Source organism: Leucoraja erinacea, unplaced genomic scaffold, assembly GCF_028641065.1.
Source record: "Leucoraja erinacea ecotype New England unplaced genomic scaffold, Leri_hhj_1 Leri_54S, whole genome shotgun sequence".
Lineage (NCBI taxonomy): Eukaryota > Metazoa > Chordata > Chondrichthyes > Rajiformes > Rajidae > Leucoraja > Leucoraja erinaceus.
This window is the reverse complement of record NW_026576454.1, coordinates 718,318-736,218: the sequence shown is the minus strand read 5'-3', so window position 1 is coordinate 736,218 and position 17,901 is coordinate 718,318. Positions and strand designations below refer to the sequence as shown.

The 17,901-nt window shown below is 51.3% G+C and overlaps 1 protein-coding gene across 1 annotated transcript; it reads right to left on the bottom strand.

Annotated features, from left to right (window-relative positions):
- Positions 1–534: 534 nt before the first annotated feature.
- On the bottom strand, positions 535–15,248 carry and3 (actinodin3). The gene is made up of 4 exons (XM_055630850.1): positions 15,194–15,248; positions 14,364–14,405; positions 11,228–11,388; positions 535–5,789 (listed from the first exon to the last, which is right to left on the bottom strand). The coding sequence occupies exons 1-4, from the start codon at positions 15,246–15,248 to the stop codon at positions 5,028–5,030; spliced, it is 1,020 nt and encodes a 339-aa protein (XP_055486825.1). The 3' UTR covers positions 535–5,027.
- Positions 15,249–17,901: the final 2,653 nt, after the last annotated feature.

Here is a 17,901-nt window from a genome sequence, read left to right as displayed (position 1 = left end):
CACAGCCAGATGCATCCTGTCACTGTATACATACACACAGACAAGACACACACGCACCCTGATACAGACAGACATGCACACACACAGATGGACGCACATATTCAATACAATACAATACAATTTATTTGTTGTCATTTGAACCCAGAGGTACAAACGAAATTTGGTTTCTGCAGTCATACACACAACAAGAAGAACCAAGACACAACACAATTTACACAAACACCCATCACAGTGAATCTCCTCCTCACTGTGATGAAAGGCAAAGTCTATCTCTCCCCTGCACTCCTTGTTCTCCTCCCGATGTCAGAGTCAAAGCCCCCGGTGGGCAATGGTAAATAAGTCCCGCGGCAATTATAAAGCCGCGCCGGGTGATGCAAGGCCGCGCTCCGGTCTTGGTGTTGGAGCCCCCGGTGTGTTGGTGTTGGAGGCCCCAGAGCCCCCGGTGTGTTGGTGTTGGAGCCCCCAAGCCCCCGGCGTGCGCTAACAAGTCCCGCGGCCATTTAAAGTAGCGCCGGGTGATGCAAGGCCCCGCTCCAGGTCATCCTCAACCCCGCAACTCGGGCGGGAGAAGTCGCCATTGTGAAAGCCCCGAAAAGCGGTCTCCCACCAGGGACCCGCGGGCTCCCAGTGTCACCGTCCACCGGGCCGGCGGCTGGAGCCCCCGAATCTCCTGGGTTGGGCCGCAGCAGCGCGCCACCGCCGCTCCGAACTCGGCCAGGATGATGGTAATTCTGCACCTCCGCGACTGGAGCCCCAGGTCGTTCCGGTTGGAGGCCGCTCCACGGTGCTAGGCCCCAACAACAACGGAGACCCGACAGAGAAAAGGCAGGGGCAGGGATGGGATACCGAGTTGGATGATCAGCCATGATCATATTGAATGGCGGTGCAGGCTTGAAGGGCCGAGTGGCCTATTCCTGCTTCTATTTTCTATGTCTATGTTTCTATGGTCCCAACATCGCGCGGGGCTCCGAAAAACTGACTATGTATCATATCGTAAAATGGAGCCTCTAATATATGGACTGTGTGTGTTGTTCTGTATACACAGGCCTGGCTGGGGGTGATTGTGTTTATGCACAAGCATAGTCTTGCTGATCTGTCAGCAACAAATGTATTTCACTGAACCTGATGCAAGTAACAATAATATGACCATTGACCAAAGGTGACTCAGCCAATAGCTCATCCTGGAGGTAGATCAAAGAAAGCGCATCCGTACGCCACGGTGGCTCAGCAGTAGAGTTGTTGCCTCACTGCTCCAGAGAGCAGGGTTCGATCCCGACCACTGGTGCTTGTCTGTACCGAGTTTGTACGTTCTCCCCATGACCTGCATGGATTTTCTCCGAGATCTTCGGTTTCCTCCCACGCTCGAAAGAGGTGTAGGTCCGCAGTTGATGTAAAATTGTCCCCAGTGTGCAGTGTAAGGTGGTGTTAGCGTGCGGGGATCGTTTGATGGCGCGGATTCGGTGGGCCACGCTGTATCTCTAAACAAAGAAACTAAACTGGGGTGTGTTGGAAGGAACTGCTGGGTTTAAACCGAAGTTAGGAGCTGCCCGTCCCACTGGAGCAACTCCGCAGGACGGGCAGCATCTCTGGTGAGAAGGAATGGATGATGACCGTCTGAGGAAGGGTCTTGACCCGAAACGTCACCCATTCCTGCTCTCCAGAGATGCCGCCTGTCCTGCTGAACTAAATTGGGGTGCTGTCTATGTGGAGTTTGCATGATCTCCCTGTGTCCACGTGGATTTCCTCAAGGGGCTCTGGTTTCCTCCCACATCCTCTGTCAAGGTGATTGTCCCTGCTTCTGTCTGACTTGTACATCAGTCACTGAGAATAAGCATGCAGGTACAGCAGGCAGTGGAGAAAGAAATTGTCTATTGCCCCGCATTAGAAGATGAATGCTTGTTGGCTGGAGTTCAGAAGGATGAGGGGACACCTCATTGAAACATACCGTATAGTGAAAGGCTACAGCAATGACTGGCAGGCAGTGACTAGTGGGGTGCTGCAAGACTCAGTGCTGGGACCTCAGTTATTTACAATAGATATTAATGATTTAAATGAGAGAATGAAATCCAAGTTTGCGGATGACACAAAGCTGTGTTGCGCAGTAAGCTGCGAGGAGGATGCTATGGGGCTGCAGGGTGACTGGGCAGATGCATGGCAGATGCAGTATAATGTGGATAAATGTGAGGTTATCCACTTTGGTGGCAAGAACAGGAAGGCAGATTATTATCTGAATGGTGTCACAGTAGGAAAAGAGAAGGTGCTACGAGACCTGGGTGTCCTTGTACATCAGTAAGCATGCAGGTACAGCAGGCAGTGGAGTCAGCTAATGGCATGTTGACCTTAATTGCGAGAGGATTTGAGTTTAGGAGCAAAGAGGTCCTACTGCTGTTGTTCGGGGCCCTGGTGAGACCGCACCTGGAGTATTGTTGCAGTTTTGGTCTCCTAATTTGAGGAAGGACATTCTTGCTATTGAGGGAGTGCAGCGTGATTAGTTTGGGTGTCAAGGGTTATGGGGAGAAGGCAGGAGAATGGGGTTAGGTGTGAGAGATAGATCAGCCATGATTGAATGGCGGAGTAGACTTGATGGGCCGAATGGCCTAATTCTGCTCCTATCACTTGTGATCTTTTACATCCAAGGCAGAAAATTGGTCAAACATTTGGATTTTTCACCCATATTTAATATAATATAATGTGAATTGATAATTCAGTCAAAATCTTCTCAGTTTTCATAGCGTTTTGTTTTGGCACGGCAGTTTACTGATAACAAAACTAAACCAGTAACTAAAATCTAGTAACAGTTACTTAAAATCAATGAAACCAAAATTATAAAATATCAAATATTTTTTTAACTTCTAGAAGACATTTGGACAGATATATGGTTAGGATGGGGTTAGAGAGCTATGGGCCAAATGTAGGCAAATGGGACTCGACAAGAATGGGCTTTAGAAAGATGAGGAGGAATTTCTTCAGTCAGAGGGTGGTGAATCTGTGGATTTTTTTTGCCACAGGAGGTTAATCAATGGATATTTTTAAAGCGGAAATTGACAGGTTCTTGATTGGTACGGGTGCCAGGGGTTAGAGTTTTTCACGCAGAGAGTTGTGAGTCTGTGGAATTCTCTGCCTCAGAGGAGAGCGGTTCTCTGGATACTTTCAAGAGAGAGCTCGATAGGGCTCTTAAAGATAGTGGAGTCAGGGGATATGGGGAGAAGGCAGGAACAGGGTACTGATTGGGGATGATCAGAAGGGCCGAATGGCCTACTATTGCACCTATTGTGTATTGTCTATTGTTATGGGGAGAAGGCAGGAGAATGGGGGTTGAGAGGAAAAGATAGATCAGCCATGATTGAACGTGGAGTGGATGGGCCAAATGGCCTAATTATGCTCCTAAAAGGTATGAATGCCAACTTGGGCAGCACGGACCAGGTGGGCCGAAGGGCCTCTTTCCGTGCTGGGCTGCTCTGTGACTCTGATGGGCAAGTGTTGGAGCCTAATTCTAATGTGATATAACAATATGTGATGGCACGGGGGCGCAGTGGTGGAGTTGCTGCCTTACCGCGCTTGCAGCGCTTGAGACCTGGGGGTTTTCTTCGAGAGCTTTGGTTTCCTCCCACACTCCAGAGGTGTACAGGTTGGCTTGGTATAAGTTGAAACTGTCCCTAGTGTGTGCAGGGTAGTGTTGGTGTGCGGGGATCACTGGTTAGCACAGACTCGGTGGGACGAAGGGCCTGTTTCCATGCTGTACCTCTAAACTAGAGAACATCAGAGGCAGGTTAAGGCCATTTAACCCATTATTCCTGCTGGATTATCCCACAGGATCATGGCTGATCTTTCATGCAGGGAGGTTCTACTGCAGTTGTCCAGGGTCTTGGTGAGACCACACCTGGAGTATTGCGTACAGTTTTGGTCTCCTAATCTGAGGAAAGACATTCTTGCCATAGAGGGAGTACAGAGAAAGTACACCAGACTGATTCCTGGGATGGCAGGACTTTCATATGAAGAAAGACTGGATAGACTTGGCTTGTACTCGCTAGAATTTAGAAGATTGAGGGGGGCTCTTATAGAAACTTACAAAATTCTTAAGGGGTTGGACAGGCTAGATGCAATAAGATTGTTCCCGAAGTTGGGGAAGTCCAGAACAAGGGGTCACAGTTTAAAGATAAGGGGGAAATCTTTTAGGACTGAGATGAGAAAAACATTTTTCACACAGAGAGTGGTGAATCTGTGGAATTCCCTGCCACAGAAGGTAGTTGAGGCCACACAGTTCATTGGCTATATTTAAGAGGGAGTTAGATGTGGCCCTTGTGGCTAAAGGGATCAGGGGGTATGGAGAGAAGGCAGTTACGGGATACTGAGTTGGATGATCAGCCATGATCATTTTGAATGGCGGTGCAGGCTCAAAGGGCCGAATGGCCTACTCCTGCACCTATTTTCTATGTTTCTATGTTTCACCGAGCCCATTCCCTTAACGTCTGAATGGATATGCAGGGAAAGGCCGGGATATGTATCACGTGCAGGCAGAGATTAGTTTAACTCGGCATCGCGCTTAAGTCTAGGTTTAATATTACCACGTGTACCAAGTAACAGCGATAAGCATCTGCGTGCTATCCAAACGGATCGGATAATACCATACATATATACAATTGCGTCAAACACATGTACAATAGGTGGAGCAAAGGGGAAGATACAGAGTGCAGAATATAGTTCTCAGCATTGTAGCGCATCAGTTCCAGGGACAAAGTCTAATGTCCGCCGTGGGGTGGAGGTGAGTTGGACAGTAGCCGAGCTTATGGAAGGCGGGTTAAGAGGTGGGGAGAGGGGATGTTGGGCACGCACATTGTGGGCCGAAGGGCCTTTTGCCGTGCCGATACAATTCTATGTTCGGTGGGGTTTAACTGGGATTAGGAGGCCCCCTCTCTGGCCATTATAGTAAAGGTGATATCGGGTGGAGAGCTGCAGGGAAGGGTGCCCCCGTCTCTGCCCCGTCTCTGCCCCCCAAATGTCTCGTAGCCTGGCAACGTGCGCCCAAACTAATACTCGTCATCCTCATCCTCATCCTCGTGGTAGGGGGGCTTGTAGGGAGACCCATAGGGGGATCCATAGGGAGCGCTGTAAGGGCTATTGTAGGGGTTGGGGTAGGGGTAGTTGTTGGGCGATCCGTAGGGATTGGAAGAGTCGTAGGGTCTCGGGGAGTCATATGGATTTGTATTTGGGGAATTGTAAGGATTAGGGTTGGGGTTATAAGGATAGGGATTATAAGGGTCGGGATTGGGGTTGTATGGATCTGGGGAACTGTACGGATTTGGCTTTGGTTTGGAAGGAGATCCATGTGGATAGTTTGGGCCGTAGTATGAGCGGGGGTCCCCGTAGTAGCCGTGGTAACGTGGATCGTAGGGGTCCACCTCGTCATCCTCCTCCTCTTCCTCCTCCTCATCCTCCTGGTCCTCCTGGTCCTGCTGGTCTTGGTGGGGCGTGGAGGGAGGGTGGCCACCCTGGGCGGGCCCCAGGAAACGGTAGACGTACTGGAGCAGGCAGGCGGGGTCCTGCGGGTTGCAAGGGATCGGGCCGTGGGGCCGGTGCTGGGCCTTGGGGGCGGGGGGGGGGTGGGGAGTGGGCCCCATCGAGGGCCGCTTGCAGCCCCCGTCCTTCTTGGGGTCGCAGGGGCCCTTGGGCTTGCTGGGGCCGGGCCCCATGCCCAGCGTATGCTGGTAGTAAGGGGCATCTTTCCCGTACACACTCTCCAAGTGCCTCATGTGCTGGTAGGTCAGTCGGATACGGTCAATCTCGTAGAGCTGGAGAAAGGGAGTGAGAGGGAGGGAGGGAGGGAGAGATAGATAGAGAGAGATGCAGAGGTGGGGGAGAGGGAGAGAGAGAGGGGAGGGGGGGGGGGGGGGGGGGGGGGGGGGGGAGGGAGGGAGGAGGGGGGGGAGGGGAGAGGGGGGGGGGGGGAGTGTGGGGGAGGGAGGGAGGGAGGAGAGAGGGAGGGGGGGAGGGAGGGAGGGGAGGAGAGGGGAGGGGGGAGGGAGGGGGAGAGGGAGCGGGAGAGGAGGGGCGGAGGAGGGAGGGGGAGGGAAAAGGGGGAGGGGGGGGGGAGGGAGGGGGGAGGGGGAGGGGGGAGGGGGAGGGAGGGAGGGGGAGGGAGGGAGGGAAGGGGGGTGGGGAGGGTTAGAAGTTAAAAAAAAACACAGTGGCGTAGTTGGTAATGCAACAGGAACGGCACAGTGGCGCAGTGGTAGAGTTACTGCCTCACAGCACAGGGGACCCAGGTTCGATCCCGACCACGGGCGCTGTCTGTACGGAGTTTGTACATTCTCCCCGTGACCGCGTGGGTTTTCTCCGAGTTCTTTGGTTTTCTCCCACACTCCAAAGACTTGCAGGTTACTCGACTTGGTATAAGTGTAAATTGGCCCTAGTAGTGTTAATGTGCGGGGATCGCTGGTCGGCGCAGGCTCGGTGGGCCGAAGGGCCTGTTTCCGCGCTGTATTTCTCAACTAAACTAAACTAAACTAAACTAGACTACAGCACCAGAGGCCAGAGTTCGATCCCGACCACGGGTGCTCTCTGTACAGAGTTCACATACTCTCCCCGTGAGCTGCGTGGGTTTCATCCCAACTACGTGCGTGTTTTTGTAGGTTCGATGGCTTCTGTAAGTTGTCCCTAGTGTGAGTGGGACAGGACTAGTGCACGGTGATCGCTGGTTGGTGCGGACTCGGTGGGGCCCGACCTCTGAGCTGTCTGGGTGTGTGTGTGTGTGTGTGTGTGTGTGTGTGTGTGTGTGTGTGTGTGTGTGTGTGTGTGTGTGTGTGTGTGTGTGTGTGTGTGTGGTGTGTGTGTGTGTGTGTGTGTGTGTGTGTGTGTGTGTGTGTGTGTGTGTGTGTGTGTGGTGTGTGTGTGTGTGTGTGTGTGTGTGTGTGTGTGTGTGTGTGTGTGTGTGTGTGTGTGTGTGTGTGTGTGTGTGTGTGTGTGTGTGTGTGTGTGTGTGTGTGTGTGTGTGTGTGTGTGTGTGTGTGTGTGTGTGTGTGTGTGTGTGTGTGTGTGTGTGTGTGTGTGTGTGTGTGTGTGTGTGTGGTGTGTGTGTGTGTGTGTGTGTGTGTGTGTGTGTGTGTGTGTGTGTGTGTGTGTGTGTGTGTGTGTGTGTGTGTGTGTGTGTGTGTGTGTGTGTGTGTGTGTGTGGTGTGTGTGTGTGTGTGTGTGTGTGTGTGTGTGTGTGTGTGTGTGTGTGTGCGGAGTTTGCGCGTTCTACCCGTGACCGCGTGGGTTTCCTCCGGAGAGGGTGCTCCGGTTTCCTCCCGCATCCCAAAGACGTTCCCGTGGGGGTTTGTAGGTTAATCGGGCCCCTCTGTAAAATTGCTCCCCTCCCCTAGTGTGTGGGGAGTGGATGGGGAAATGGGATCATGCACAACTGGTGTGGTCTGAGCAACACACACATATCTGTCTCCATCATCTTCCTTCTTGCACTCCCCTCCCCTATCCCCCTCGCCCCTTCTCTACACTCCCCATCCCCCCTGTTCCCTACTCGTTGTCTCCTTGAAGGAACTGCAGGTGCTGGAATCCTGAGTTAAGGCACAAAACGCCGGAGTGACTCAGCGGGTCAGGCAGTATCTGTGTATGGAATGGACAGGCGATGTTTTGGGTCAGATTGAAGTCATGTATTACATTGTTTAATAGAGTCCCATTGCATTAGTGTCAATAAATCCAATCGCTTGTCAATTCGAATGACCTCCCACGGTGAAACTGACAAACTGTGTTCTTGGGAGGCAATACAGTCTGATTGCTACTGGGAGGTTACATGGAAACAGCTTTTTTTCCAAGACAGCTTTTTTTCTGCATATCAATTTCCATTGGAACTTTTAAGTAGGAAAGGCACAAAGTGCTGGAGTGACCCGGTGGGTCAGGCAACATCTCTGGAGAACACAGAAAGCTGAGGTTTCGGGTCGGAAGGTGATCAATCAGTCTAAAGAAGGGTCCTACCCGAAATGTCACCTATCCATTTTCTCAAGGGATGCTGCCTGACCCGCTGAGGTACTCCAGTGCTTTTGTCTTTCCTTGGTAAACCAGCATTTGCTGTTTCTTGTTTCTAGATATCTTTGACCTGCGTGGGTTTTCTCCGGGTGCTCCGGTTTCCTCCCACAGTCCAAAGACATTTGCCATCAGTAATATCGTACATTGGCCCGAGTGTGTGTAGGATAATGGTCGTGTGCAGGGATCGCTGGTCGCTGCGAATTCAGCGGATCATGCCACCCTTAAATCTCTTGCTACAAATGGACAATTGCAATTTTGATCTCGCTAGGCAAGGAAGGATGTCCTTGTCTGTGAGGCTAGTTCATGAGCTGCTGGAGAGATGGGGTTGAGTTGTGATGAGATAATGAAAGGCCTGGACAGAGCGGATGTGGAGAGGATGTTTCCACTAGTGGGAGAGTCTAGGGCCAGAGGGCACAGTCTCAGACTAAAAGGACATACCTCAATAATGGAGATTTAGAAACATAGAATCATAGAAAATAGGTGCAGGAGTAGAGGCCATTCTGCCCTTCGAGCCTGCACCGATATTCAATATGATCATGGCTGATCATCCAACTCAGTATCCCATCCCTGCCTTCTCTCCATACCCCCTAATCCCTTTAGTCACAAGGGCCACATCTAACTCCCTCTTAAATATAGCCAATGAACTGGCCTCAACTACCTTCTGTGGCAGAGAATTCCACAGATTCACCACTCTCTGTGTAAAAAATGATTTACTCATCTCGGTCCTAAAATACTCCCCCCTTATCCTTAAACTGTGACCCCTTGTTCTGGACTTCCCCAACATCGGGAAAAATCTTCCTGCATCTAGCCTGTCCAAGCCCTCAAGAATTTTGTAAGTTTCTATAAGATCAGCCCCCTCAATCTTCTAAATTCTAGTGAGTACAAGCCGAGTCTATCCAGTCTTTCTTCATATGAAAGTCCTGCCATCCCAGGAATCAGTCTGGTGAACCTTCTCTGTACTCCTTCTATGGCAAGAATGTCTTTCTTCAGATTGTGGAGACCAAAACTGTGCGCAATACTCCAGGTGTGGTCTCGCCAAGACCCTGTACAACTGCAGTAGAACCTCCCTGCTGTTATACTCAAATCCTTTTGCTATGAATGCTAACATACCATTTGCTTTCTTCACTTTTTTTAAACTTTAGTTTAGTTTAGTTTAGTTTAGAGATACAGCATGGAGCATGGAGACCACCAGCGATCCCAGCACATTAACACTATCCTCCACACACTAGGGACAATTTACAATTTTTACAAAAGCCAAATTAATCTTCAAACCTGTATGTCTTTGTGTGGGAGGAAACCAAATATCTCAGAGGAAACCCATGCAGGTCACAGGGAGAATAGTCGGGATCGAGACCGGGCGGGGATGTTGCCAGGACAAGGTGGTCCTGAGCTATAGGGAGAGATCTAGGCTGGGACTCTATTCCTTGGAGAGCAGGTGGATGAGGGGAGATCTTATAGAGGTGTATCAAATCATGAGAGGAATAGATCGGGTAGACGCACAGAGTCTCTTGCCCAGAGTAGGGGAATCGAGGACCAGAGGACATAGGTTTGAGGTGAAGGGGAAAAGATTTAATAGGAATCTGAGCGGTAACTTTTTCACACAAAGGGTGGTGGGTGTATGGAACAAGCTGCTGGGGGAGGTAGTTGAGGCAGGGATTATTGCAACGTTTAAGAAGAAATTAGACAGGTGCATGGATAGGACAGGTTTGGAGGGATATAGGCCAAACGCAGGCAGGTGGGACTAATGTAGATGGGACATGTTGGCCGGGGGTGGGCAGATTGGGCTGAAGGGCCTGTTTCTGCGCTACTGCGAGTCTGAAAATTCTCTCGCCCCCATCACCCCTTTCCCCGTTTGTCATAATTGGGCACGATTTTGTGGTTTACGAGGTCTGCTGGTAATGCAACCACCTGTATTAGAGGCATAGAATGATAGAGAGATACAGTGTGGTCCTTCGGGAGATGCAGCGAGACCTGGGTGTCAACGTCATTGAAGGTCATGCACCAGCAGGCAAAAGAAAGCGAATGGTATGCCAGCTTTCATTGCACACTATTTGAGTCAGGAGCAGGGAGGTTCTACTGCCTGCGGGTTGGTGAGACCACACCTGGTGTTTTCGTCTCGGGAATGTGTAGAGGGAGTGCCGGTTCAGCAGATGATTCCTGGGACATGTCTTAGGATCAAAGAACTGGTTAATACTCTCTAGACTAAGTTACCACGCTGAAGGGGTTGGAAGGCGATGCCCGAACATTGTTTCCGATGTTAGGGACTACCAGGACAAGGGGTCACAGCACATAAGGGGGAAATCCTTTAAAACATGAGAAGAACTTCACACAGAGAGTGGTGAATCTCTGGAACTCTCTGCCACAGAGGGTGGTGAGGCCAAGCTAATTAAGAGGGAGTTAGATGTGGCCCTTGTGGCTAAGGGGATCAGGGGGTTATGGAGAGAAGGCAGGTGGGATACTGAGTTGGAATCAGCCATGATCAGATCTCAGAGTGGTTAGCATGGACTCGAATGGGCCGATGGGCCTACTCCTGCCTATGTTTCTGTTACCAGTTCGGCCACGTTACACTGGTATATTGGTCCATTCTCCATTAATCCTACCTGAGTCATGAACTGGTTAACCACTAAGTCCACGCTGAGCAACGATCCCCGCACATTAACACTACCCCACACACACACACTCGACACAAGTTACATCTTTACCAAGCCAATTAACCTACAAACTTGTATGTCTTTGGAATGTGGGAGGAAACTGAAGATCTCGGAGTGGTTAGCATGGACTCGGTGGGCCGATGGGCCTGTTACCGTTCCCACTTACTATATTTATTCTCCATTACCTACCTGAGTTTGCACACTTCTATTAGTAACGTTATAGGGGAGGAGAAAGGAGAGGAGGGGTGGGGGAGGTGCGGAGGGAGGGGAGTGGAGAGAGAGGAGGGTGAAGAGAGGGGAATGGAGGGGGAAGGAGGGAGGGGCAGGGGGAAGGAAATGGAGGGGAAAGGGTGAGGGAGAGGGAAGAGGGGGGAGAGGGAGTGGAGGGGAGCGGGAAGGGAGGGAAGGGAGGAGGGGAAGGGGAGGGGAGGGGAGGGAGGTGAGGGGAGGGGAGGGGGAGAGGAGGGGAGGGGAGGAGGGGGGGGAGAGGAAGGGTGTGTGTGACCCGTGAATCACCCCGGAACTCCCCCCCATCCTCGGGCCGCCCCCTGACTCACCCCCTCATTGTGCCCGATGGTCTGGTAGTATTTGTACCAGGACTGGAAGTCCGGGTTCTGTTGGTACCACTTGACGTGGCGTCGGGATCGACCCGACCCACTCTGCAGGAAGTCCGCGGCCTCCCGAGAATCCAGCCTCACCCCCTCCTCACCCTTCACTGCTGGGGAGAGAGCGGGGAGAGGTCAGGAGAGGGGAGAGAAGAGGAGGGGAGACGAGAGGAGGGAGGAGGAGGGAAGGAGAGAGGGGAGAGGAGAGGAGGGAAGAGGAGAGAGGGGAGAGGAGAGGAGGGAAGAGGAGAGAGAGTAGAGGGGAGAGGAGAGGGCAGAGTGCAAGGGGTAATAGAGTGTGGGTGCACACAACAACACACACTACAGGAAGACTGCACTCCACACACTAAATTGCATCCCCACACAATACAGGCAGACTACACACTATAACCATACAACCATATAACAATTACAGCACGGAAAACAGGCCATCTCGGCCCTTCAAGTCCGTGCCGAACACGTATTCTCCCCCAGTCCCATCTACCTGCACTCAGACCATAACCCTCCATTCCTTTCCCGTCCATCTATATTATTAAAGTCTGATCTTGACCACTTCCTGTTGTTCTGTATATTGATATTACAAAAAACGCTGCCACTTACGGCTGTGATTTTTGGCCATCTTACTCAGGACAGCTGGGCAGGACAAGAGGATTTTTCCCAACGATGAAAAATAATAGAGTTATTAGTGTTTAAAAAATGTTGAGATTCTCTCTCCTGAAGGCCATGCCCCTTCCGGAGGGACTATAAAACCCGGAAGTGTTGAGTGCCTCAGGCAGTCTCTGCAAGATGGGGGAAGCGAGAGGGTCTCTCAGTCTGAGCAGTGAGTAACACTGAACACTTGTCTACTAAACCGTGAGTGGTTTTACTGGCCTGTCAGTGCCCTTATTGTGGTTTTGGAAATATGGTTTGGAAATACTAAAGCTGTGTTGCCTTTGGGTTGGAAATGCTGAAGCTGTGTTGCCTAATTAAAGTTGCTTTGCCTAATTAAAGTTGCCTTGCCCAATTAAAGTTGCCTTGCCCAATTAAAGTTGCCTTGCCTTCTGTATAATTAAAAGTCTAATCTTGACCACTTATGTTTGCGTTTTATATTGATTTTAGAAAGAAAACGCTACCACGTACAGCTGTGATTTTTAGCCATCTTACTCAGAGTCCCCCTCCGCTCATCAGGTGCCGAGAATTTTTCCCATCGATGAAAAATAAAAGAGTTTTTAGAGTTTAAAAAATGTTGAGATTCTCTCTCCTGTCTATGATGCCATGAAGGCCACGCCCCTTCTGGTGGGAGGGGAGGTACTATAAAACCCAAAAGTGTGGGCGTGGCTCAGTCTCTGCAGGATGTTGGAGAGAGAGTTCACGACTAGCTGTCTTCAGTGGCCTTGCACCCTGCTTGAAATGGTATGAAGCTGCACTTGCATTTGGTGGCCTTGTACCCTGCTTGAAATGGAATTTCAAGGAATAGCCGTGAGTCAGCTGCCAGCCCACCAGCCGTGAGTGAGTGAGCTGCCAGCACAACAGCCCACAATGTCCATACTAGCCCTCTGTAAACCAGTCCCTTCAGCCCACTAGTTCTCCAGAAATCCCCCACCCCCACTGGCCACCAATATTGGAATTGGTTGAGAGGTGGAATATTGCGTTGGAGGGCCAGCTCTCCCATGTGATGCTGGGACCCAACGGGTCCCACTTAGTGTAGTATACCTATAAAATGTATTTTTAAATTATAAAATCGAACCTGCCTCCATCTCTTCCACTGGAAGCTCATTCCACACAGCTACCACTCTCCGAGTAAAGAAGTTCCCCCTCATGTTACCCCTAAACCTCTGTCCCTTAATTCTCCAGTCATGAATCTTCCCTACTCTCAATGGAAAAAGCTTATCCACGTGAACTCTGTCTATCCCTCTCATCATTTTAAAGACCTCTATCAAGTTCCCCCTTACCTTCTGTGCTCCAATGAATAAAGACCTAACTTGTTCAACCTTTCTCTGAAACCCAGGCAACATTCTTGTACACTAAAGGTAGACTACACCCACACTACAGGCAGACTATACCCCACTCACTACAGGCACATTCACACACACACTACATCCACCACATACACACACACACACACACACACATACACATACAACAGGCACACTCACACCACACACATACAGACACCACAGACACACACACACTCCACCACACACTCAGTTTAACTTCAAGATGCCTTGACAATAATCGAAGACCCTTCTTTTCTCCCATCCATTCATTCCTTCTCTGTTTAGTTTAGAGATGCAGCACGGAAACAGGCCCTTCGGCCCATCATGTCCACGCCGAACATCGATCACCCGTACGCACTAGTACTACTTTCTCATCAGCTCCCTACCCACTAGGGGACAATTTACAAAGGGCCGATTAACCTACAAACAATGATTTCATGATTATACAGGGTTTTACAGGGAGCAAACTAACAAATGCCTGTTTCTGTGGTTTAACAAGACGGCTCGGTGGTGCAGCGGTAGAGTTGCTGCCTCACAGCGCCAGAGACCCGGGTTCGATCCTGGCCACGGGTGCTGTGTGTAGGGAGTTTGCACGCTCTCCCCGTAACGTGCGTGGGTTTTCTCCGGGTGCTCCAGATTCCTCCCACACTCTAAAGACATGCAGGTTTGTAGGTTAAGTGGCTTTGGTAAAATTGTAAATTGTCCCTGGTGTGTGTAGGATGGTGCTTGTGTGGGGGGGTGTCGCTGGTCGGTGTGGACTCGGTGGGCCGAAGGGCCTGTTTCCGTGCTGTATCTCCAAACTAAACTGAAATTAGAAAATCTTGCACCCTGCCCACTCACAGCTCAGGCACCCACCACAGTCACATCCACTCCATCACCTCCCTCCCTCACCTCCCTCCCTCCCTCCCCCTCCCTCTCTCCCTCCCCTCCATCCCTTCCCCTTCCCCCCTCACTCCCCCACCCCTCCTTCCCTTACTCCCTCCCTCCATTGTTCCCTTCGACTTCCCCCCCTCCTATCCACCCCTCCCTCCCTCCATCTCTCCCTCCATCCCTCCGTCCCTTCATCCCTCCCCTCCCCCATCCCTGCTCCAGAGGTGAAGGCTGGTCCTTACCAGATGTGAAGAGGTCCAGGATGCTGATGGCTTGGGTGCAATCTGCAAGGAATGTTTGGGAGGTTTGTGTTACCCAGAGCAGGACCGGACAAGTGACCCTCTGCCTCATCCCCTCCGTACACACGTTACCGATCCCCACAGATAAACCGGAACAGCTTTGATCTACCGGGGATGACAAAATCTTTCACCACATCCCGGATGTGGAGAGGATGTTTCCACTAGTGGGAGAGTCTAGGACCAGAGGTCACAGCCTCAGAATTAAAGATGTTCCTTTAGGAAGGAGATGAGGAGGAGTTTCTTTAGACAGAGGGTGGTGAATCTGTGGAATTTTTTGCCGCAGAAGGCTGTGGAGGCCAAGTCAGTGGATATATATTGACTGTTTCTTGATTAGTGCGGGTGTCAGAGGTTATGGGGAGAAGGCAGGAGAATGGGGTGAGGAGGGAGAGTTAGATCAACCATGATAGGTCAGCCACGACAGAATGGCAATAGACTTGATGGGCCGAACGGCCTAATTCTGCTCCTATCACTGATGAAAAATAGTAGGAAATACTGGAAGAAATCTGCAGATGAATGGACACAAGACTTTTCATCAGAACTAGTTAGAAATCCATCCCAGTTCCAGTTGCTGTGAAGGGGAAGAGGCGGAGCAGACAGAAGGGAACATTTACAACAAACAATGGCCTTAAACCTGAAGGCAAAGCTGTGGGAGGGGTGGGGTTGTGGGGGGGGGGGGGGGGGGGGGGGAGAGAGACTTAGATTGGGATGAGATCTGGGGAGGGGGGGGGGTGGGGTGGGGGGGGGGGGAGGGAATGGGGGATGGAGTCACTTACCAGGCAAGATGATGCCGAGAGCAAGCACGGTGGGGACGAGCAAACGCCAAGCCATGGTGCCTGTCGGAGACGTGATCACACCTCGTCACGTGACACCTGGCGAGCAAAGACACAAGACATGGTCCACACTGGAACATAGACACATAGGTGCAGGAGGAGGCCACTCAGCCCTTCCAGCCAGCACCGCCATTCAATATGATCACGGCTGATCATCCACAATCAGTACCCCATTCCTGCTTTCTCCCCATATCCCTTGATTCCGTTAGCCCTAACAGCTAAATCTAACTCCCTCTTGAAAACATTCAGAGAATCGGCCTCCACTGCCTTCAGTTGGCAGAGAATTCCGCAGATTCACAACTCTCTGGCTGAAAAAAGTTTTTCCTCATCTCAGTCCATGATTGAATGGCAGAATAGGGTCGATGGGCCGAACGGCCTAATTCTATTTCTATAATTTGTGAATTTGCAAACCATCACTACTAGTTCCAACTAAACTTCACACTACAAACTCCAGCGGTTGCACTAGGAACTTCCCTGTGCCCCACCTGGACTCGCACCCATTTCTCCCCGCCATTCCCCCACCCCTTCCACCTACATTCCTTCCTCCAGCTTCACAAATCTCACCTCACCTACCCTTATCTCATCATCTCTGGCCTTTTTTCAACCATCTGCCTATCAACACACACCCCACCTCATCTGTATCCACCTATCACTCACCGGTCTATGTTCTGCTCCTCCTCTCTTCCAGCTCTCCTAACCCCCCCCCCCCCCCTCACCTCCCCCCCCCCCCCCCCCCCCCCCCCACTAACCTTATAAACCTACGATGCACTCCCTCAATAGCAAGAACGTCCTTCCTCAAATTAGGGGACCAAAACTGCACACAATACTCCAGGTTTCTTCCCACACTCCAAAGACGTGCTGGTTTGTAGGTTAATTTGCTTGGTATAAATATAAATTGTCCCTAGTGGTTGTAGGGTAGTGTTAGTGTGCGGAGATTGCTGGTCCATGCGGTCGAGGTGGACCGAAGGGCCCATTTCCACGCTGTATCTCAAAAGCTAAACTAAACTAAAAAAAGTCATAGCAGCAGAATTGGACCACTCGGCTCATCCAGTCTACTCCACCATTCAATCATGGCTGGTCTATCTTTCCCTCTCAACGCAATTCTCCTGCCTTCTCCCCATAACCCCTGACACCCGTACCAATCAAGACCATCTCTGCCTTCAGAATATCCTCTGACTTGGCCTCCACAGCCGTCTGTGGCAATGAATTCCACAGATTCACCACCCTCTCCTTAAAGAAATTCCTCCTCATCTCCTTCCTAAAGGAGTTCTGAGGCTGTGCCCTCTGGTCCTAGACTCTCCCACTGGTGGAACCATCCTCTCCGCATCCACTCTATCCAGGCCTTTCACTATTCGTGGGTTTCAATGAGGTGCCCCTTCATCCTTCTGAGCTCCAGCGAGTGCAGGCTCAGTGCCGACAAGTCTTTACGAGTTCCCAGCTCTTGGCATGTTGGGCCGATGGGGCAGTTTCCACATTGTATCACTCTATGACTATGGCTATGAACATCATCAAAGACTTGTCCCTATCCCACTCCTGTCATTCCGTCTTCTCCCCGCTCCCGTCCGGCAGAAAGCACAGAAGCTGGAAAGTTTAGTTTAGTTTAGTTAATTTAGTTTAGTTTAGAGACACAGCACAGAAACAGGCCCTTTGGCCCACCGAGTCTGTGCCGACCAGCGATCCCCGCACACTAACACTATCCTACACACACAAGGGACAAGTTATAATTTTACCAATGCCAATTAACCAACAAACCTGTACATCTTTGGAGTGCAGGAGGAATCCGGAGCACCCGGAGAAAACCCACGCAGGTCACGGGGACATCGTAGAAACTCTGTACGGGGAGAAAGCCCAAACTCCAGGTTTCAATGGTCAGCATGGATTTGGTGGGCCGAAGGGCCTGTTTCCACACTGCATCTTGAAAACAAAGGGCCTGTCCCACTTGGGCCGTCACTCCTGCGACAGGCCGGTAAGTGACGGTTGCGTGCCGGTCCCACGAGAGTCATCATTCGCCCGCACAGCCGTCCGGACCGTGTGACATCATTTGAAGATGGATACAAAATGCTGGAGTAACTCAGCGGGACCGGCAGCATCTCTGGAGGGAAGGAACGGATGATGTTTCGGGTCGAGACCCTTCTTCAGACTGAAAGAAGGGTATCGACCCGAAACGTCACCCATTGCTTCTCTCCAGAGACGCTGCCGGTCCCGCTGAGTTACTCCTGCATTTTGTGTCTATCTTCAATTTTCTTGGCTCCGCTCTGGGAGTGGGAGTGGGAGCGGATCCGGCTCCGCAACAGCCGTGAGCCCCAGGCCGAGCTCAGCGATCGTTTGCCTGCTGCTTCTGCTGCTGTTGGAGGTGAGACGTTGCGCCGCGCCAGGGTCTTGGGCCTGTCCCACCTTGGCCGTCAGTTACGCAACAGGCCGGTGGCGCGCGAAGATTTTGTGCAGGACGAAGTCCACGCCACTCCATGCGCCCGTCCCGTGCTACCCACACGCTACCTACACGCTACCCACACGTTACCCACACTCTACCCACACGCCAGCAGGTCACGTAAATGGCGCGCAAAAGACAGCAAAGTGGGACAGCCCCTTCAAACTAAACAAACTTCCCTTCCTCCAGTAACTAAATCCCTTTACAATGAAAGCCAAGAAAC

Excerpts from the sequence above, each read along its gene's own strand:
- and3 (XM_055630850.1), bottom strand. The coding sequence starts at position 15,248 with ATGGCTTGGCGTTTGCTCGTCCCCACCGTGCTTGCTCTCGGCATCATC. Across the intron at positions 14,406-15,193 it reads TCTCGGCATCATCTTGCCTG|ATTGCACCCAAGCCATCAGC; the intron begins GTAAGTGACTCC and ends CATTCCTTGCAG. Across the intron at positions 5,790-11,227 it reads CCATCGGGCACAATGAGGGG|CTCTACGAGATTGACCGTAT; the intron begins GTGAGTCAGGGG and ends CCCTTTCTCCAG.